Genomic DNA, 21,425 nt, shown 5'->3' on the forward strand with positions numbered 1-21,425 from the left:
ACAATAAACACGACATTGGTAAATATAAAATGTATGTAAACCACAGATCCTCTCACATTGTGCATAATTTGTTAACTGTTGTAGCAAAATAATGAGCTAATTGACAGACAACAATAATATGATGCTCATTTATTTGCATACACATTCCTATCGTCATACAACACGGCAAGGTAACTGGCAGAAATCTTATTTAATTCTCTATTCCTGAAACTCTAAATATTTTTACAACACAATATGTACAAATAGACTGGTTAGTTCCAACAGACATTATTTCTGAAGATATATTGCACAGAAACAATACATTATGAGTTGGTTGACATTACTGTAAAACATTTTATTTTCACTATTTCAGTAGTTTGAGCGGACTCAGTAGCTTTTAAGTTTACAACTTTGGCAGGGACACAATGACTTATATTGCTATGCTCATGAGATTGAATTTATCAACGAAAATAGCAAAATTAAAACTTAATGAATTTACAGTATGACAGCTTTTCTCTGTACAGATTTAAACAAGATGGTTAGTGCAGATCTGGTAAAATGTGTGCTACCCACCTTGTCTAGAAATACTAAAGAAATTGTGAATAGAACTTCACCGTTCATTGAGACAATTAAATACAAAACATATTATTATTTGGTGGTATTCTAAATATGTTATAAATGTCGATTTTGTTGGGACACTGATTAACAATTAAATATTTTTAGATCAAGTTCTGAATTACTGGTATGTAGAAATTAAAGCAACACATTTACTGATATTGCTTTGTGATGTCTCACAAGTAGTGTCATGGTACTTAATTTGATTATACCATTAAAATTGTTTTCATGGAATGTTGATTCATAGAACAAAGCAATAAATTCTGTATGAATATAGTAAAATGTACTATACATAGGTTAGATTGAAAATACCATACACAATGTGAGTAATTATTGGAGCATGTGAACAACCACTGTACATATATTATTCAAATAACTACTACACTACTGATAATAAACATTTACTATAAAAACAAAATTAATTTTGATTTGACCTATAGAGGGCATAACTAAACATAAATGTATTTCATTCATGTCACCAATAATATTACATCACTAAAAACAACTTTATACACACAATTTGAATTAAGAATGATAAGAAGTATTGCAAGCATGTTAAATTTGTAAAACACATCTTGATAAATGGTTAATGTTTAATAAATTAATGATGCATAATTATTCACAGTGCATATGTATGGAGTACACAAACCAACACTTCAATCACACAGGAGTCACGAAAGCATATGACACATTCATTCATGATATTCCATACTATCATAGTTATCCAATATCAGTCTGTAGGACAGAATACAGTTATTCCTGATTTAAGCTGACAGAAGGATATAACTCTGCTATGTATTATTTACGTTTATTCTATTTAACCATGGCTTGTATAGTAGTAGTTATGTTTATTAAAGTGACGTGTGACAATAAGAAAATATTCAGTAAATACATAGCTTGAAAATAAAAATCTGTCACCCAGCCCAATGGGCTTACAAGTCACTGGAGTCATGTATATGTACTCACCTATAGAGGGTGTATGTCAAATAAAGATATTGTATGTATTCTTGTAAAATATAATATCAACTAATGTCTTACACAAACAGGTTATCTCGTCTTTTCTGAAATGATCTTGTAATATATTTTGCTATCGCTCTAACATGGTTCATCATAAAGTTTTTCTATATCAGTTACAGATTAACTTGGTTTCTGGAAATACTAAGTACATTAATTGAAAACATGCTTTCTACCAATCAGAATGATGTATTCAGACAATTGAAATATTGATATATTATTAATTATTATACATCTGTCACCAGAACACTGTAAGTTACAGCGTGCCGTAATTTTACAGTATTGCAATGGGTATTTTCATCCTACCATATTAGGAAACACAAATTCCAAATATGAAATGATTACGTGCATAATTGTCCTCTAATAATAAAAACAAACATGGCTGCCCCAAGGGTTTGACTGGACTAAATCTGTTCTAAACATTTTGGATTTCGGCATTCCCATGATGTATTCCTGGGAGAAAAAGATGTATTATAATAAGGTTATTACAAGGATACTGCAAAATATGCACTCAGACAGTACAGGGTCACATAATATTTCTAAGCAGTTACTTATTATACAAGCCCATGCAGGGACTTTGTCAATGAAAAGAAGGACATCTGCCTAGCCAATCCAATTGTCGTGTTTAGATTTAACAGAGACTGACATGGGTGTTGTCTCCAGTGATATAATCTTCCATAATGTTAAGAATAGAAACAAAGCCTTAGTCTACAAGTTATAGCAAACTAAAATGATGTACCAAGTTTTTTGACTCAACACAATATAACATACTGGTATACAGTATAATAAAGTATTTATGCCTACTTCAAGATATTCACAGTGGATACTGTATGTTGGCAGAACTCAATGTCAGAGGTACTCATATTATATGTTAATCCATCAATCTAAACACTGGAGTGATTCACAATCACCAGTCACATAAAACAACAAAATAAGAGTACCGGTAGTTTTCAGCAACTGGCATAGTGTGTAGAAAAAATTTATCATGAAATTTGCTCAATGGTAGTGTGACTAAAAATGACCGACTCTGACTATATTTAAAATGCATGTTCATTTTAAATATATTTCTTTTTTCAGCTTTGAAGTTATTACATTTTCTCACTGTTTATAAAAAGTAATGTGGACATTTTACAGATTACATTTAAAACCCAGTATTCATTGCAGATTAATATTGACCAGGTAGTTTTATCATTTGGTTTGTAGTGACCAATCATTGCATCCCATATAACTATCACAGTAACATACAGTATAAATTCAAAAGTATTATTCAATTATTATATTTACATTTATAATTTCTGCTTCATTTCACTAATACTTACATTCACTATACAAATACTGATCACAAATGGACAATACACGTAGGATAGTTTGACAAAACTTGTATATACAATTCAGTGACTGATAAATAAGGTCTGTTGATGTCTGATACTATACAATAATTTATTGTGTATATTCATCATTGCAGCAGCATCCAAGACCAAGAAGGAAAACATTAATTTTCTGAATGACTTTTTATTCTGAAATTGTTTTTACATTCATGATTTTTCTTTCATTTTTTCTAAAATTTTGACAAAAAACATTTAAAAAAAATGCCACATGCAAATTTGTAACTAATGCACGCAGTGACCAGAAACATCAATATCAACATCAATTTTTGTTATGTCTAAGAGAATTACACCAAAATAAGTAACCATGGAAACAAGTATTGCAGCCTTCCCTTTTTTAACAAAGTCACACCTAAACAAATCATGAAGATAATATTGTGTCAGTTCAATATGACAACTCTGGTCCAAAATAAAGTTTACTCTGCCTAAAATAATATATGGTATTACTATATTAGTTTATAACACCATGTATTCTTACTGATGGGGAAGTATGTTCATCTCCTCCCCGTAGTTACTCAATGGAATAACCTTTTACAATTTAATTATCAATTGTTCAGGTTATACCATTAGCAAGACAGGGGTGGACACATACTTTTAGTGAGGCAGTGACAACTTTCCTAGTGATAAACTTTTCATGCAACAATAATTACCAATAACACTTTTACCATGTGTTGATGGACACTAAATCAGACACAAGGTTATTGGAAAATCTACAAAATGGACAATGGACTTCACCGATTTTTTTCGGAATTACAGGTGGAGCATATCTTATAGAACAACCATCAGCTGGTGGCAAATTCTTTACTCGACAGCAAGTCTATATATATCTCAATTGATATCACCAAAAATGTTGGCAAATGTCCTCTTCAGGTTCTTGAAAGTATCTTCTTCTTCTGGTGGCGATACTTTAGGAGGTGGGTTGATATTTGGTGGTGATCTGTGTGCAGTGGGGGGTGTACTCCTCTGTGAGGAAGCTGGTGATGATGTTGATGGTTTCTGTGGACTTGCTGATGGGGTGATTACTTTAGGGGTACTTGGTGACTGTGCTCCTGTGTTACTTTTAGGTGTCACATTACCACTGGGGCCACTGGCTGCAGTTGGTGAGCTACTCTGAGAACTCGCTAGTAATTGTTGACCGGAAGGGGTTTTGCTGTAAACAAAATAAAATGGGAGAATGATTAAAAGTTCATCTTAGTCTGATTGTAATGTAGTTTAGCATAAAGGAACATAAGATTCACTCTGAATTTGTAGAATGATCAAGAATACAGTAAAAACAAATATACATACTAGCCAATACATATTGCAATGTGTCATCACCCACCTACGCAATGCATGGAGGGTTGTTGGTATCCATGGAAATAAGAATAAGGTAATACCCAGGCTGGATCATATTATCAAAAAGATGGCAGAGTGGGTGACAATATTATCAGATGACAGAGTTGATAATACCATTACCATAGTAATTGGGATATATAATTATCATAGGGGAGACAGAGAGGGGCATACTATTATCAAAAAGATTGCAGAGCGGATCATATAATTATAAGAGGGATGTCAAAATGGGTAATACCAAATGAATAAGGATAGTTGAATGGGTTATACCATCATTATAGGAATGACAGACTGTATCATACCATTATTATAGGAATGGCAGACTGGGTCATACCATCATTATATGAATGACAGACTGGGTCATACCATCATTATAGGAATGGCAGACTGGGTTATACCATCATTATAGGAATGGCAGACTGGGTTATACCATCATTATAGGAATGGCAGACTGGGTTATACCATCATTATAGGAATGGCAGACTGGGTTATACCATCATAATAGGAATGGCAGACTGGGTCATACCATCATTATAGGAATGGCAGACTGGGTTATACCATCATTATAGGAATGGCAGACTGGGTCATACCCTCATTATAGGAATGGCAGACTGGGTCATACCATCATTATAGGAATGGCAGACTGGGTCATACCATCATTAAATGATGGTATACTGGGTAATACCATCATTATAGGAATGGCAGACTGGGTCATACCATCATTATAGGAATGGCAGACTGGGTCATACCCTCATTATAGGAATGGCAGACTGGGTTATACCATCATTATAGGAATGGCAGATTGGGTCATACCATCATTAAATGATGGTATACTGGGTAATACCATCATTATAGGAATGGCAGACTGGGTCATACCATCATTATAGGAATGGCAGACTGGGTCATATCATCATTTTAGGAATGGCAGATTGGGTTATACCATCATTATAGGAATGGCAGACTGGGTCATACCATCATTATAGGAATGGCAGACTGGGTCATACCATCATTACAGGAATGGCAGACTGGGTCATACCATCATTATAGGAATGGCAGACTGGGTCATACCATCATTATAGGAATGGCAGACTGGGTCATACCATCATTATAGGAATGGCAGACTGGGTCATACCATCATTATAGGAATGGCAGACTGGGTTATACCATCATTATAGGAATGGCAGACTGGGTCATACCCTCATTATAGGAATGGCAGACTGGGTCATACCATCATTATAGGAATGGCAGACTGGGTCATACCATCATTAAATGATGGTATACTGGGTAATACCATCATTATAGGAATGGCAGACTGGGTCATACCATCATTATAGGAATGGCAGACTGGGTCATACCCTCATTATAGGAATGGCAGACTGGGTTATACCATCATTATAGGAATGGCAGATTGGGTCATACCATCATTAAATGATGGTATACTGGGTAATACCATCATTATAGGAATGGCAGACTGGGTCATACCATCATTATAGGAATGGCAGACTGGGTCATACCCTCATTATAGGAATGGCAGACTGGGTTATACCATCATTATAGGAATGGCAGACTGGGTTATACCATCATTATAGGAATGGCAGACTGGGTCATACCCTCATTATAGGAATGGCAGACTGGGTCATACCATCATTATAGGAATGGCAGACTGGGTCATACCCTCATTATAGGAATGGCAGACTGGGTCATATCATCATTTTAGGAATGGCAGATTGGGTTATACCATCATTATAGGAATGGCAGACTGGGTCATACCATCATTATAGGAATGGCAGACTGGGTCATACCATCATTATAGGAATGGCAGACTGGGTCATACCATCATTATAGGAATGGCAGACTGGGTCATACCCTCATTATAGGAATGGCAGACTGGGTCATATCATCATTATAGGAATGGCAGATTGGGTTATACCATCATTATAGGAATGGCAGACTGGGTTATACCCTCATTATAGGAATGGCAGACTGGGTTATACCATCATTATAGGAATGGCAGACTGGGTCATACCCTCATTATAGGAATGGCAGACTGGGTCATACCCTCATTATAGGAATGGCAGACTGGGTCATACCCTCATTATAGGAATGGCAGACTGGGTCATACCATCATTATAGGAATGGCAGATTTGGTTATACCATCATTATAGGAATGGCAGACTGGGTTATACCATCATTATAGGAATGGCAGACTGGGTCATACCATCATTATAGGAATGGCAGACTGGGTCATACCATCATTATAGGAATGGCAGACTGGGTCATACCATCATTATAGGAATGGCAGACTGGATCATACCATCATTATAGGAATGGCAGACTGGGTCATACCATCATTATAGGAATGGCAGACTGGGTCATACCCTCATTATAGGAATGGCAGACTGGGTCATACCCTCATTATAGGAATGGCAGACTGGGTCATACCCTCATTATAGGAATGGCAGACTGGGTCATACCCTCATTATAGGAATGGCAGACTGGGTCATACCCTCATTATAGGAATGGCAGACTGGGTCATACCCTCATTATAGGAATGGCAGACTGGGTCATACCATCATTATAGGAATGGCAGACTGGGTCATACCATCATTATAGGAATGGCAGACTGGGTCATACCATCATAATAGGAATGGCAGACTGGATCATACCATCATTATAGGAATGGCAGACTGGGTCATACCATCATTATAGGAATGGCAGACTGGGTCATATCATCATTATAGGAATGGCAGACTGGGTCATACCCTCATTATAGGAATGGCAGACTGGGTCATACCATCATTATAGGAATGGCAGACTGGGTCATACCATCATTATAGGAATGGCAGACTGGGTCATACCATCATTATAGGAATGGCAGACTGGGTCATACCATCATTATAGGAATGGCAGACTGGGTCATACCATCATTATAGGAATGGCAGATTGGGTTATACCATCATTATAGGAATGGCAGACTGGGTTATACCATCATTATAGGAATGGCAGACTGGGTCATACCCTCATTATAGGAATGGCAGACTGGGTCATACCATCATTATAGGAATGGCAGACTGGGTCATACCATCATTATAGGAATGGCAGACTGGGTTATACCATCATTATAGGAATGGCAGACTGGGTCATACCATCATTATAGGAATGGCAGACTGGGTCATACCATCATTATAGGAATGGCAGACTGGATCATACCATCATTATAGGAATGGCAGACTGGGTCATACCATCATTATAGGAATGGCAGACTGGGTCATACCATCATTATAGGAATGGCAGACTGGATCATACCATCATTATAGGAATGGCAGACTGGGTCATACCATCATTATAGGAATGGCAGACTGGGTCATACCATCATTATAGGAATGGCAGACTGGGTTATACCATCATTATAGAAATGACAGACTGGGTCATACCATCATTATAGGAATGGCAGACTGGGTCATACCATCATTATAGGAATGGCAGACTGGGTCATACCATCATTATAGGAATGGCAGACTGGGTCATACCATCATTATAGAAATGGCAGACTGGGTCATACCATCATTATAGGAATGGCAGAGTATATATATATATGCATTGTCATACATGGTGGGTGATAATTGGTGTGCTATGACAGGAGTTTAGATACAAATATGATCAAAAGCTAAAATGATTATTGTGATAAAGTTATAGCCACATCAGCACAACATGTACAGCACAAGAAATTGATATTTCATACAACATTCCCAGTATTCATTACAATATGGTTGAGTGGCAATCTGTTATTCAAGGCAGTGCTAGAGTGCAAAGCAATAAACAGCCATATGCATACTTATAAAGTGAACAAAATAAATACAGTGATATGATCTATTTTCGTAAAAATAAAAAAAGCAACTTGTTTTTGTTAAGTTTTAATTGACATGTTTTTGTATTTACCTGTTAAAAAGCTACTGAGTTGGTTTCTCTATGAAGCAAACAAATAAGTCAATTGTTTTGATTTGCCAATAAATAAATCACATTTTATTTTTGTATATTTTTTCCCAGTTGACAGTTTGAGACATTATATGCATTCACTGTTTTCTCTCCTGCCTTATTATGCAAGAGATGCTATGTATAGTTTGCCGCAGAAAGCTACGAACTATATATATATATATATACCGAGGTAATACATGTTTACAGGATTAAAATTTATACTCTTAAAAACCGAGAAGCAATTTTGTTCAAATTTTCATGGAAATAGAAAATTGAGATAAGTGACAACAATCCCATTCTAGGGGGCTAACACAAACCAATATAACATATAAACTGATATACTAACTTTCAAAAAATGAATTTTTGTGAATTCTGTATTCCTAAATCTTATTATTAGAATAGAATTTACACACCAAATCAAATAGTCAAACAGAATAAGGTAAGAATATGATCATGCTTATATTTTTAGATTTATTCCATGGAAAAAAGAAAAATCTGGCTATGGTGTTTTATAGTAATAATTTTTGTATAATGTATCCTTACCTGTAACGTATTAGGACGTATGTACCGGGGGGTATGTATGTATGTATGTATGCATGTGTACACTGAACACTGAATGCAATTTAGTTTTGGTGAGTTTTTATGTATCCTTAGCAACATGCAGGGCAGACAATACTTAAATTCATACTACTAAGTGATAATCAAAAATAATCAAACCTAGAACCTCCCTTTTGCTAGGCAACACGCTAACCATGATACCATTACCCAGGTTGATAATAATACTTATTAATGAACAATTTCATGAGAAAACTGAATATTGACTACTGGTTGACAAATCAGAACATATAGCTAACGAATAATTGCGAAGTGAAAATAGATCAATTCAGAGTATTTTGAGAGATTTGATAACAAAATGGAAAGAGCCCCCTAAAGATACTACTAGGGCTCACCGCATACTAGGGGGGGTTGACTTGACAAGCACGTTCATCTTCTGGACAACAACGTCACTAATCTGGCGACGATCTTCATCTTGGTTTTCACCCAGTAAGGTCATGGCACTGTCATTAACCTGTAAAAGATTGTATATTATTAAACAGGGGTGATTAAACAAATGATTGACGAAATATTCTGTTTTTCACTAAGCTACAGATTGTAGAAATGTGAAATTTATTTGAATTTTGGTCGCCAGTGTACATCTGACCAATCAGAGCTCATGTTACAGATCATTTTTGAGTTAGATGCCCTCTGGTTGAGAAATCCCATCAGAGAGAAGATACCTAAACTTTTGATTTGGTAAGACTAAGTTTAAAGCGTGGTGGTCGTCGTGCTGCCCATGTGCGACATTTCTGTAATAAACATTGATTTTCCCACAATCCAATGTGCTCTTCAAATGGAAATCACAAGTATGAGGTTTGACCTGGGCGTGACTTGCCAATCACCTAAAAATTACCTAATTAAAGCTTGGAAACGTCTCAGTTTGAACTTGTTGATCTGCGCAACAGTCAAAGTCGCCATCTTTGTTTATATTAGACCCATATATATGATACCGCCATGTAAGGGGATGTATATCAGTTTGGTAGAAGGAAACTTAATCATCAAATTTAAACGTGATTGACCAAGGCAGTATTTTACAAGTATATAGCTTATGAAGTGAACTGGCAAGATAACTAAATGCAACCATAATAAGGCAGTAAAATTAGTACATGCCTCAAAGCTAATATACATGCATTTTAACCTTTACTTAATAACAATAATACAGAGTGAAGCAGAAATTTGGTGTCACCACAAATGCCATCTTGAATTTTCAAGGTGAATGTTCCGACGAAGCACTCCACTATCACCTTGAAGTATTTCATTAGGAATATGTGTATGTGACAATGCCCTCACAGTTTGGAATCAGTTTACCAACAGCCAATCATATTGCTTCTTTCATCAATGGGCTTGGCCAAGCTATCAACATTGTCGGGGCGGAGCTAAGTCACAAGACGCTTTAAAGACGCGCACCACTCTGCCATGTATTTCTATGGGCTCTGCGCGAGCTGCTGTGGAATGCTGGTCGAAAAGCCGTTGAAAATAGCTAAAATCGAAAAAACAGCACAAACTTAACTTTAAAGAAATCCTAAACAACGAAATTTAAATATGTTGCATATGCAGGCGTAATCTTGTTACACGGTTCAGGGGGTGTCAACAACCATCCCAAAGTATTTTTTTCTGAGAGTTTTGGGCCTTTGTTTTCACCATGATGGTTGCCAGGCGGTGAAAATGCTCGCACAGTGGAAGCTGTGTTGGCTTGCAGTGGATGTCGAGGCAATACAATATTCGGACAAAAGCCGTTCAGGGTACTTAGTTCCGAGTCTGATGTGTTCGTTTTTAGTCGCACTGGAAATGGTAAATCATTATGTTATTATGCTTTACCAGCCTTGCGACTATTGAGCATGGTAATAGTGTTGTCACCATTGTTGGGTACTATAGAAGAGTAGGTGTTATACCTCAAAGCTCATGGTGTCACTGCAACATATATTGACAGAAACAAAGCTGAAGATGAAGACATCAGAAATGCAAAGCCCCAAGCGCTTTTTGGTAGTCATTGTAACAAAGCTTTCTATTGGTCAGTAAACTTTCTATCGCGCAACCATGTGACATACACAGTTATGAATAGAATTACCGCACGGTGTTGTGGAGGGAGGAATGTTCGAACGGAGCAACACTGTGCAGGCGGACGATGCACAAATGCCTATTCAGAGACAAGTAAATTAATGTATGTGTACATGGACATATATGGCAATGGTCCATTCAAACATCACTGGACCACAAAATACCCTGGACAGTAGTTTTAGAAATGCATAAAATTCAAAGACCTAAAGTACATTATGAATAAGGAATATTATAAGGTTGTACTTAATTTATCACATGTATCATACAGACAAATGTGATGTCATATTTTAGACATTTAACTGACAATAAAAATAAAATACTGCCTTGGTCACACACTATAGGCAATTGGCACACAGACTGTGACATCACTGTCTGACAATCTCCTAAGATGCCAAAATATGGCCTCAATTGCCAAATAGACAAAATATTTTTGGAATGAATGTTTTAACCCCTATCCTGCTACATTGATGTGACCAGATAAGGATACAGTAAATCTGAAATTTAGTTTTAGACATTAATCAAATGTGTCATTTTCAAGTTCCCAATTTCTAATTCCAATTAGTAATATGTGATATCATGGGTCACTGATTGCATATCAAACTATCAAATTAGAAATGCCATTAGACAGAGCTTTTCACTGGAAGCATATATTGTATTCAGTGGCAGAAGTGTGTTGTTTACTCAATGCGCAACAAAGGCATTCTCTTCATCTTTATAAATATTTATCAATTGCAATGTCAGATATATTCAACCAACCAATCAATCAATGAGCACAATGTGCAAAATCAATTGAAAACATTCCTCTGTTATTTAATCAGCCAATAAAAACCTTTTGTTTCAATTTGAATTGAGAAATTTATGAATATTTATAAAGATGAAGAGAATACCTTTGTTGTGCTGAGAGTATGTTTACAACATAGACAGTAAGTAATGTACATGTATTACGTTAAAACCAACCTCAATAATGTAGTCTTTGCCATCTTTACCATGAATGGCTTCTACTGCAACTACCTCCAAGCCACCAAATATCTCACAGCATTCATCAACCCAGAATTTAAATCTACAGATTACAAAAATGAGCCATCATTAATGCCACAGCACCTGTTGTATTTAGTAAAAGTAGTGTCTATGGGTTTCAAAACACTGTTCCTTCTTGGGGTGTAATGATTCTGTGACGTAAATGGATGCAAGAAGTGCTATTCACATTGTCAATATTTTTTTGATATGTTGGTGTCCTTCTAAACAAAATACTGTTTTTGAGAGATTTACTATATCCTAAATGAAATCAGATGAATGAAATAGTGATGTCTATTTGAATGACACACATGTTATTTGACATCACAGAATCACTTTGATACAAGATGTTGCAACTTATAGTTATTGGTTCATAAAACAAGATGATTGAATCAACCAGATATCTTCTTCAAGCCAAATCAGTCCGATGAATTAAATTGTGACAAAATTGGTGGTGATAAACAATTTGTTTTTATCATACTCTTTGATTTGTTGTATATTGTTTGCAAATTATTTACTCCAGGATATACATATACTATTAATAGACTTTCTTGATGGGATATACATCCACTGTAAACCATGATCACAATGACACCTCCATGTCTTCTTTTCTGGCTAAGGTATTGTTCAATGTACTTACCTATCTGTAACAGCAATTTGTTCCAACACAGATGATCCAGTATTTGCTTTCCAGTTACCAGATATAGATGTCCTCCTATCAACAAAATCATATTACAATGAAGGCTTTCTTTAAATATAATTTGTTTTATATGAATACTGATAAACAGGAAATAGGGGAGGGGGAGGGGGTGGGGTGAATTGTGTTAGGGTTGTTTAATTCTTCACCATAGTTGTCTGTCGGTGTGACAGCAAGAGTTGTTAGAGGGTTTAAACCTTTGATAAATTTTATCATCTTTGACTTGATCTAATGTACAATTGAAAAAAGGATAAAAAAGTATATGAAAAAATATCACAATGTTGTACATACATACTTCAGACTGCAAGCAATTTTAACGTTGCTTACAAGTAGCACCTTTCTACACCAAAAGAGTAGAAACTTCTATTAAGGTAGAAGCCTAGTCATAATTTTTGACAAAATTGGTCATAAATCGCATGACTATGTTCATTAGTTTGTTATGTACAATCATGAAGCTAATGTCTCATGGTACAATGAAATAGCATTATTTTGTGTGTTACAGTTATGCTTTTTTAGAAACATGCCCTAATATTTCTTGAAAATTGCTATTTTTAGAACATTTACATAGAACACAATGTTAAAGAAAAACTGCATTTTTTGACACTTTTTAAAACCCAGATTTTTTAAATAATTCAAAACAACAAAAAGTACTCCATCATTAACAATATATGATTTTTTTCAGCCTATGTCACCAGGCTAGATTTTGAGATATTGCATAAATATCTCTGCCATAGAAACCTGTGGTAAAAGCATTATAATAGTGTCAAAATGGCGATTTTCCACTAAAATAAAACCATCAATTTCTCGAAAAAAAAAATGCTGGTGACACCCAACTTTTTTTAGGTCAATATCCTTCTATTGCCTTGGAGTACAATTTATTGCAAAATGAATAAATTCTGGGTTTGTCAATTTATGAGTAGGCTTCTACCTTAATAGCAGCCAGCATACTTACATGAATGCTTTGTAATTAGTTCCAATTTTTTGTATTCTTATATCATATTTGGCATCAATATAAGGCTCTATGGTAGCATAACAGTTGGTAACAGCTACAACACTGGCTATGTCTTGAAAATCATGGTGGTTTTCAACTCTTACCTGTCACAATACAAGAATAAAATTGTCACACAAGTTAATAAATACATTATATAGTTTTGTTTAATATAGAATCTTACTGAGATCTTTCCATCTTCTTTGAAAAGAACTAAAAACATTACAAGAGATAATGGTTAACAATTCTAGGTATTGATAGCTGAGCAACAGAACCCAATAATAATTTAATTAAGTTACCGGGGGTATAGCCAGAAATGGCAAATGAATAGATAATCTGTTGCATTGTGAAAATATTTGCATTCTTTGACATTTCTGCTGTGTGATGACATGATCTATGTGAACAAAGAAATGTGATCGAATGTGATTCAATAAGCTGGAATAAATCCAATGTTGGTGCAAAGTTTACCCCATATAAGGCAAAGTATGGAGTACTGATATAATCTTCAGAGCCAATGCTGATATTATGTTTTTCACTGAAAATGATATTATATTCTATTCCTATTTGTAGCTAGATATATAATAAGGCAATGCACGGTAATTATTTATTAGATTATAAAACCTAGTGAATTGATCAAATATCAAATGAAATCAGTAAAAATTAATACTTTGACAGTCTGTGATTGCATATTGTTATTTCTGACAAGCAATGTCAAAGTAGGAAATTACTGGTATATGTTCACCAATTCAAACAGATGTGCTTAACCCTCTAGATGTGACAAAATTATGAGGTGCAACTCCCTCTGGGAGTGACCATATGATTGTATACAGCACCCTCTAGAGATGGCAATGATAACGTGCACACTCTCCAGAGTGAATAACTGGCAATGTACAGCACCCTCTAGTGGTGACATGACATTTCAACACATGTAAGAACATGATTTTCTGTTCACAGTGGGATTCTTTTATGAATGAAATCAAACATAAAAATATAAGGCAGACAAAGGTCATAGCCTCATAGTGACATTAAAGCTACAAACATGAAAATATTTTGTGGGCATTTCCAAGCTGTAAACATTTGATGATGCTCAATTTTGAAAGCTATGTCAACACCATATTTCTCTCTGAAAGATAGGCATTTTGACATTGAACTTTAAAAAAGAGAAATTAAATCATTTGATTTTTGTGGCAGATGTTCGATTCAATTCTTTCACACATTACGCAAGATCGGAAAATCACATAATGAAATCTGGTTGTTAATGTTTTCAAAAAAATGGTGGTAATTAAAAAAAAACACATCCTAAGAACAATATGACCCTCGAACTTGACTGTTGTTTATTGTACAATTCTGGTAATAAATAAAAGTATCAATAATATGTACATCTCTTACAAATCTGTTGAACACAGTGTATCACATATGAAGAAAGAATTTGCCTTAACAGACTCTAGGTGGCACTCTTCATAAACTCATGTTATGTTGCTGGTTACTTACCTTACCCATACCAGCATGAGCATGTCCGATTTTCACAACACATGGAAACTTTGGTGTCATCAACTATGAAATAAAAAAAAGATAGACAAATGATAATTTAATGTTGCAAACGAGTTGCCGAACATCTTCGGAGAAAAGCCTAGGAAGGTAATTGATATAGATTAACTTTGGTATTATTGTAGTAACTTACAATGATTACTATATTACAATGTAGCCTGACAAGTTGGCGTAGGTGGCGCCCAGGGCTTTGCAGCAGTCCAGGGTGACACCTACTAGGCAATTATGGTTATTGGTCAATGAACCTAGGTAATTATGGTTACTGACAAATGAAACTAGGCAATTATGGTATGCGTCAAAGAAACTAGATAATTATGGTTACTGACAAATGAAACTAGGCAATTATGGTTATTGGTCAATAAAACTAAATAATGATGGTTGCTGACAAATGAAACTAGGCAATTATGGTTATTGGTCAATAAAACTAAATAATGATGGTTGCTGACAAATGAAACTAGGCAATTATGGTTATTGGTCAAGGAACCTAGGTAATTATGGTTATTGGTCAATAAAACTAGATAATTATAGCTACTGACAAATGAAACTAGGCAATTATGGTTATTGGTCAATAAAACTAAATAATGATGGTTGCTGACAAATGAAACTAGGCAATTATGGTTATTGGTCAATAAAACTAAATAATGATGGTTGCTGACAAATGAAACTAGGCAATTATGGTTATTGGTCAAGGAACCTAGGTAATTATGGTTATTGGTCAATAAAACTAGATAATTATAGCTACTGACAAATGAAACTAGGCAATTATGGTTATTGGTCAATGAGATTAAATAATTATGGTTACTGACAAAATGAAACTAGCTAATTATAGCTACTGACAAATGCAATTAGGTAATTATAGTTATTGGTAAATGAACCTAGATAAATATGGTTACTTACAAATGAAACTAGGTAATTATGGTTATTGGTCAATGAAACTAAATAATTATATTTACTGGCCAATAAAACTGGGTGATTACATTGACTGCCTAAATGAACAAAGTGACTGATACTTGAACTAATATAAGCATAATATAATTAGATGATTAAATTATGAAAAGTGATAAAATGACAGATCTCAATTTGTAAGCTACAGTTAAATTTTCAATACTTCAGCTTTACATGAAGGAAAATCATTATAGTAATGCATATAGCATAATATTTTGTAATTAATTATATATTAAACTAGATATATTCTATGTAGTCTAGTCACATGATGGAAATGCATGGCACCTAATATAAGGGGCAAACCATACACTGATTTACACACTGAAAAGTCTTTTAAATCTTCAGATACTAAATGCAGGCAAATATAACTACTCGGTAATACTTGTTTACCATAATTCAAAAGAAGAACTCTTCTTAAGGAAGTGGATTTACTTAATGAGGTAATGACAAAACATGCAACGTACATATCCCAAGATGTATTATTTGATAATTTTTTCCACCACCAATTGTATCTTATTATAAGTGAGGAGATCTACTGTATTCTATGCAGGGAATGGCTACACTTATCCTTATACCCAAATGTAAATACCCATCACCACTATATACACCCAAATATCAGTACAAACACAGACCTGGATATTACTGGACTTTTACAAGTTCTGAAAATTAGTGAAATATATTTATTCTTTATAAAATAAAAAAATAATTTGACAGATATATATAAAGAAAAGAATTACAGACAAAGAATTTTGCAATCTGATTAGTCATACATAAAATTCACATCTATATATTGTATTTTATTTACAATATGATTGGCATGGCTAGTTACGTACATCTCTTTCATCATTGAACTTTGTTTGACCACAGTTGAACTGATATATTATAAAGAATCATTGCTATGCAGAATATCCCCTGACATTAGTAGTATGGTGTTTGTTTTCAAGAATAAAGTGTGTTGACATATGCATACTAAATCATAGTATAGCTGAGATAATACCATGATGGATGTACTACATAAAGTATAGCTGAGAGAATACTGTGATAGATGTACTACATATAGTATAGCTGAGAGAATACTGTGATAGATATACTACATATAGTATAGCTGAGAGAATACTGTGATAGATATACTACATATAGTATAGCTGAGAGAATACTGTGATAGATATACTACATATAGTATAGCTGAGAGAATACAGTGATAGATGCACTACATATAGTATAGCTGAGAGAATACTGTGATAGATGTACTACATATAGTATAGCTGAGAAAATACCGTGATAGATATACTACATATAGTATAGCTGAGACAATACCGTGATAGATATACTACATATAGTATAGCTGAGAGAATACTGTGATAGATATACTACATATAGTATAGCTGAGAGAATACCATGATATATGTACTACATATAGTACAGCTGAGAGAATACTGTGATAGATGTACTACATATACATGTAGTATAGCTGAGACAATACCGTGATAGATATACTACATATAGTATAGCTGAGAGAATACTGTGATAGATATACTACATATAGTATAGCTGAGAAAATACCATGATAGATGTACTACATATAGTATAGCTGAGAGAATACTGTGATGGATGTACTACATATAGTATAGCTGAGAGAATACTGTGATAGATATACTACATATAGTATAGCTGAGAGAATACCATGATAGATGTACAACATATAGTATAACTGAGACAATACCATGATAGATATACTTCATATAGTATAGCTGAGAGAATACCATGATAGATGTACTACATTTAGTATAGCTGAGAGAATACTGTGATATACTACATATAGTATAGCTGAGACAATACCATGATAGATGTACTACATATAGTATAGCTGAGAGAATACCATGATAGATGTACTACATTTAGTATAGCTGAGAGAATACTGTGATATACTACATATAGTATAGCTGAGAGAATACAGTGATAGATATACTACATATAGTATAGCTGAGAGAATACCATGATAGATGTACTACATATAATACAGCTGAGGAAATACTGTGATAGATGTACTACATATACATGTAGTATAGCTGAGACAATACCGTGATAGATATACTACATATAGTATAGCTGAGAGAATACTGTGATAGATATACTACATATAGTATAGCTGAGAAAATACCATGATAGATGTACTACATATAGTATAGCTGAGAGAATACTGTGATGGATGTACTACATATAGTATAGCTGAGAGAATACCATGATAGATGTACTACATTTAGTATAGCTGAGAGAATACTGTGATATACTACATATAGTATAGCTGAGAGAATACCATGATAGATGTACTACATATAGTATAGCTGAGAGAATACCATGATAGATGTACTACATATAGTATAGCTGAGAGAATACTGTGATATACTACATATAGTATAGCTGAGAGAATACCATGATAGATGTACTACATATAGTACAGCTGAGAGAATACTGTGATAGATGTACTACATATAGTATAGCTGAGACAATACCGTGATAGATATACTACATATAGTATAGCTGAGAAAATACCATGATAGATGTACTACATATAGTATAGCTGAGAGAATACTGTGATGGATATACTACATATAGTATAGCTGAGAGAATACCGTGATAGATGTACTACATATAGTATAGCTGAGAGAATACTGTGATGGATGTACTACATATAGTATAGCTGAGAAAATACCGTGATAGATATACTACATATAGTATAGCTGAGACAATACCGTGATAGATATACTACATATAGTATAGCTGAGAGAATACAGTGATAGATATACTACATATAGTATAGCTGAGAGAATACCATGATAGATGTACTACATATAGTACAGCTGAGAGAATACTGTGATAGATGTACTACATATAGTATAGCTGAGACAATACCGTGATAGATATACTACATATAGTATAGCTGAGAAAATACCATGATAGATGTACTACATATAGTATAGCTGAGAGAATACTGTGATGGATGTACTACATATAGTATAGCTGAGAGAATGCCGTGATAGATATACTACATATAGTATAGCTGAGAGAATACCATGATAGATGTACTACATATAGTATAACTGAGACAATACCATGATAGATATACTACATATAGTATAGCTGAGAGAATACAGTGATAGATATACTACATATAGTATAGCTGAGACAACACTATGATAGATGTACTACATATAGTATAGCTGAGAGAATACCATGATAGATGTACTACATTTAGTATAGCTGAGAGAATACTGTGATATACTACATATAGTATAGCTGAGAGAATACCATGATAGATGTACTACATATAGTATAGCTGAGAGAATACCATGATAGATGTACTACATATAGTATAGCTGAGAGAATACCATGATAGATGCACTACATATAGTATAGCTGAGAGAATACTGTGATATACTACATATAGTATAGCTGAGAGAATACTGTGATATACTACATATAGTATAGCTGAGAGAATACCGTGATAGATGTACTACATATAGTATAGCTGAGAGAATACTGTGATGGATGTACTACATATAGTATAGCTGAGAAAATACCGTGATAGATATACTACATATAGTATAGCTGAGACAATACCGTGATAGATATACTACATATAGTATAGCTGAGAGAATACTGTGATAGATATACTACATATAGTATAGCTGAGAGAATACCATGATAGATGTACTACATATAGTACAGCTGAGAGAATACTGTGATAGATGTACTACATATAGTATAGCTGAGACAATACCGTGATAGATATACTACATATAGTATAGCTGAGAGAATACTGTGATAGATATACTACATATAGTATAGCTGAGAAAATACCATGATAGATGTACTACATATAGTATAACTGCGAGAATACTGTGATGGATGTACTACATATAGTATAGCTGAGAGAATACCGTGATAGATATACTACATATAGTATAGCTGAGAGAATACCATGATAGATGTACTACATATAGTATAACTGAGACAATACCATGATAGATATACTACATATAGTATAGCTGAGAGAATACAGTGATAGATATACTACATATAGTATAGCTGGGACAATACCATGATAGATGAACTACATATAGTATAGCTGAGAGAATACCATGATAGATGTACTACATTTAGTATAGCTGAGAGAATACTGTGATATACTATATATAGTATAGCTGAGAGTATACTGTGATATACTACATATAGTATAGCTGAGAGAATACTGTGATAGATGTACTACATATAGTATAGCTGAGAGAATACTGTGATAGATGTACTACATATAGTATAGCTGAGAGAATACTGTGATATACTACATTTAGTATAGCTGAGAGAATACTGTGATATACTACATATAGTATAGCTGAGAGAATACCATGATAGATGTACTACATATAGTATAGCTGAGAGAATACCATGATAGATGTACTACATATAGTATAGCTGAGAGAATACTGTGATATACTACATATAGTATAGCTGAGAGAAAACTGTGATATACTACATATAGTATAGCTGAGAAAATACCATGACAGATGTACAACATAGTATAGATGATATAATACTGTGCTATTTTATTTTTACATTTACTAAACTGGTAAATTCTATTCAATGATTCATTTTATTCGCATCTAGCACTAAAATTCTTCACTGTAAAAAAGCTTTATAAATTAGTAACATATCAACAATAACAATCCATGCTACTATAAGACCTTGGTGGGTTAACAAAGTTAAGCAATTATGTTAACAAACATAACCTGTTGCATGACATGCTACAGCATGAAATGTGCACATATAAACATAAACGCACATCAACAATACATAGTGCACTACATAGTACATTACAGAGTATTAACAAACAGGGCAACTTATAATTGACACTGCGGCCTCTACTGGGGTGGAAATCATTACTTACTATATAGGAACGTGTTGAGTATATTCAAAGAAAATTCAACTTTAACAAACTTGGGTCTCCTAAGAAAGATATTTCTGGTCACATTTTTTTTCAAAAATTGGCATCATTTTTTTTTTCACTAAAATATTTCACAGGACAAAAAATTTGCAGGTTTCATTAATTTGTCAAGAAATGGCACTGTTCAGCAGTGAAAATTGGTGGTGCACATGCTGACCAGAAACATACTTTTTGTAGGCCTTACTGGGAAGTTTTCTGGGCAGTTATAAACACAACATGCAGTATGATTAGCTGCAGAGTTGAACAATTTTGTAACGATATACAAGTCCCATTATT

At 34.1% G+C, this 21,425-nt stretch overlaps 1 protein-coding gene across 2 annotated transcripts in view; it reads right to left on the reverse strand.

Moving 5' to 3' along the window:
- Window positions 1-114: 114 nt before the first annotated feature.
- LOC144357838 (synapsin-2-like) overlaps window positions 115-21,425 on the reverse strand; it is a 95,145-nt gene continuing 73,834 nt past the window's right edge. Inside the window, exons 7-13 of one of the 2 annotated variants that reach the window (XM_085497179.1) lie at window positions 15,146-15,208; window positions 13,619-13,761; window positions 12,610-12,684; window positions 11,913-12,015; window positions 9,251-9,369; window positions 8,265-8,292; window positions 4,022-4,143 (exon numbers count right to left, since the gene is read on the reverse strand). In XM_085497179.1, coding sequence (XP_085353305.1) covers window positions 8,268-8,292; window positions 9,251-9,369; window positions 11,913-12,015; window positions 12,610-12,684; window positions 13,619-13,761; window positions 15,146-15,208 — 528 coding nt within the window. In that variant the 3' untranslated portion in view covers window positions 4,022-4,143; window positions 8,265-8,267. Of the gene's footprint in view, window positions 4,144-8,264; window positions 8,293-9,250; window positions 9,370-11,912; window positions 12,016-12,609; window positions 12,685-13,618; window positions 13,762-15,145; window positions 15,209-21,425 lie in introns of both variants that reach the window. The other variant, XM_085497178.1, reaches the window with a different exon arrangement.

Source organism: Saccoglossus kowalevskii, chromosome 3 (assembly GCF_978046115.1).
Source record: "Saccoglossus kowalevskii chromosome 3, keSacKowa6.1, whole genome shotgun sequence".
Classification (NCBI taxonomy): Eukaryota; Metazoa; Hemichordata; class Enteropneusta; family Harrimaniidae; genus Saccoglossus; species Saccoglossus kowalevskii.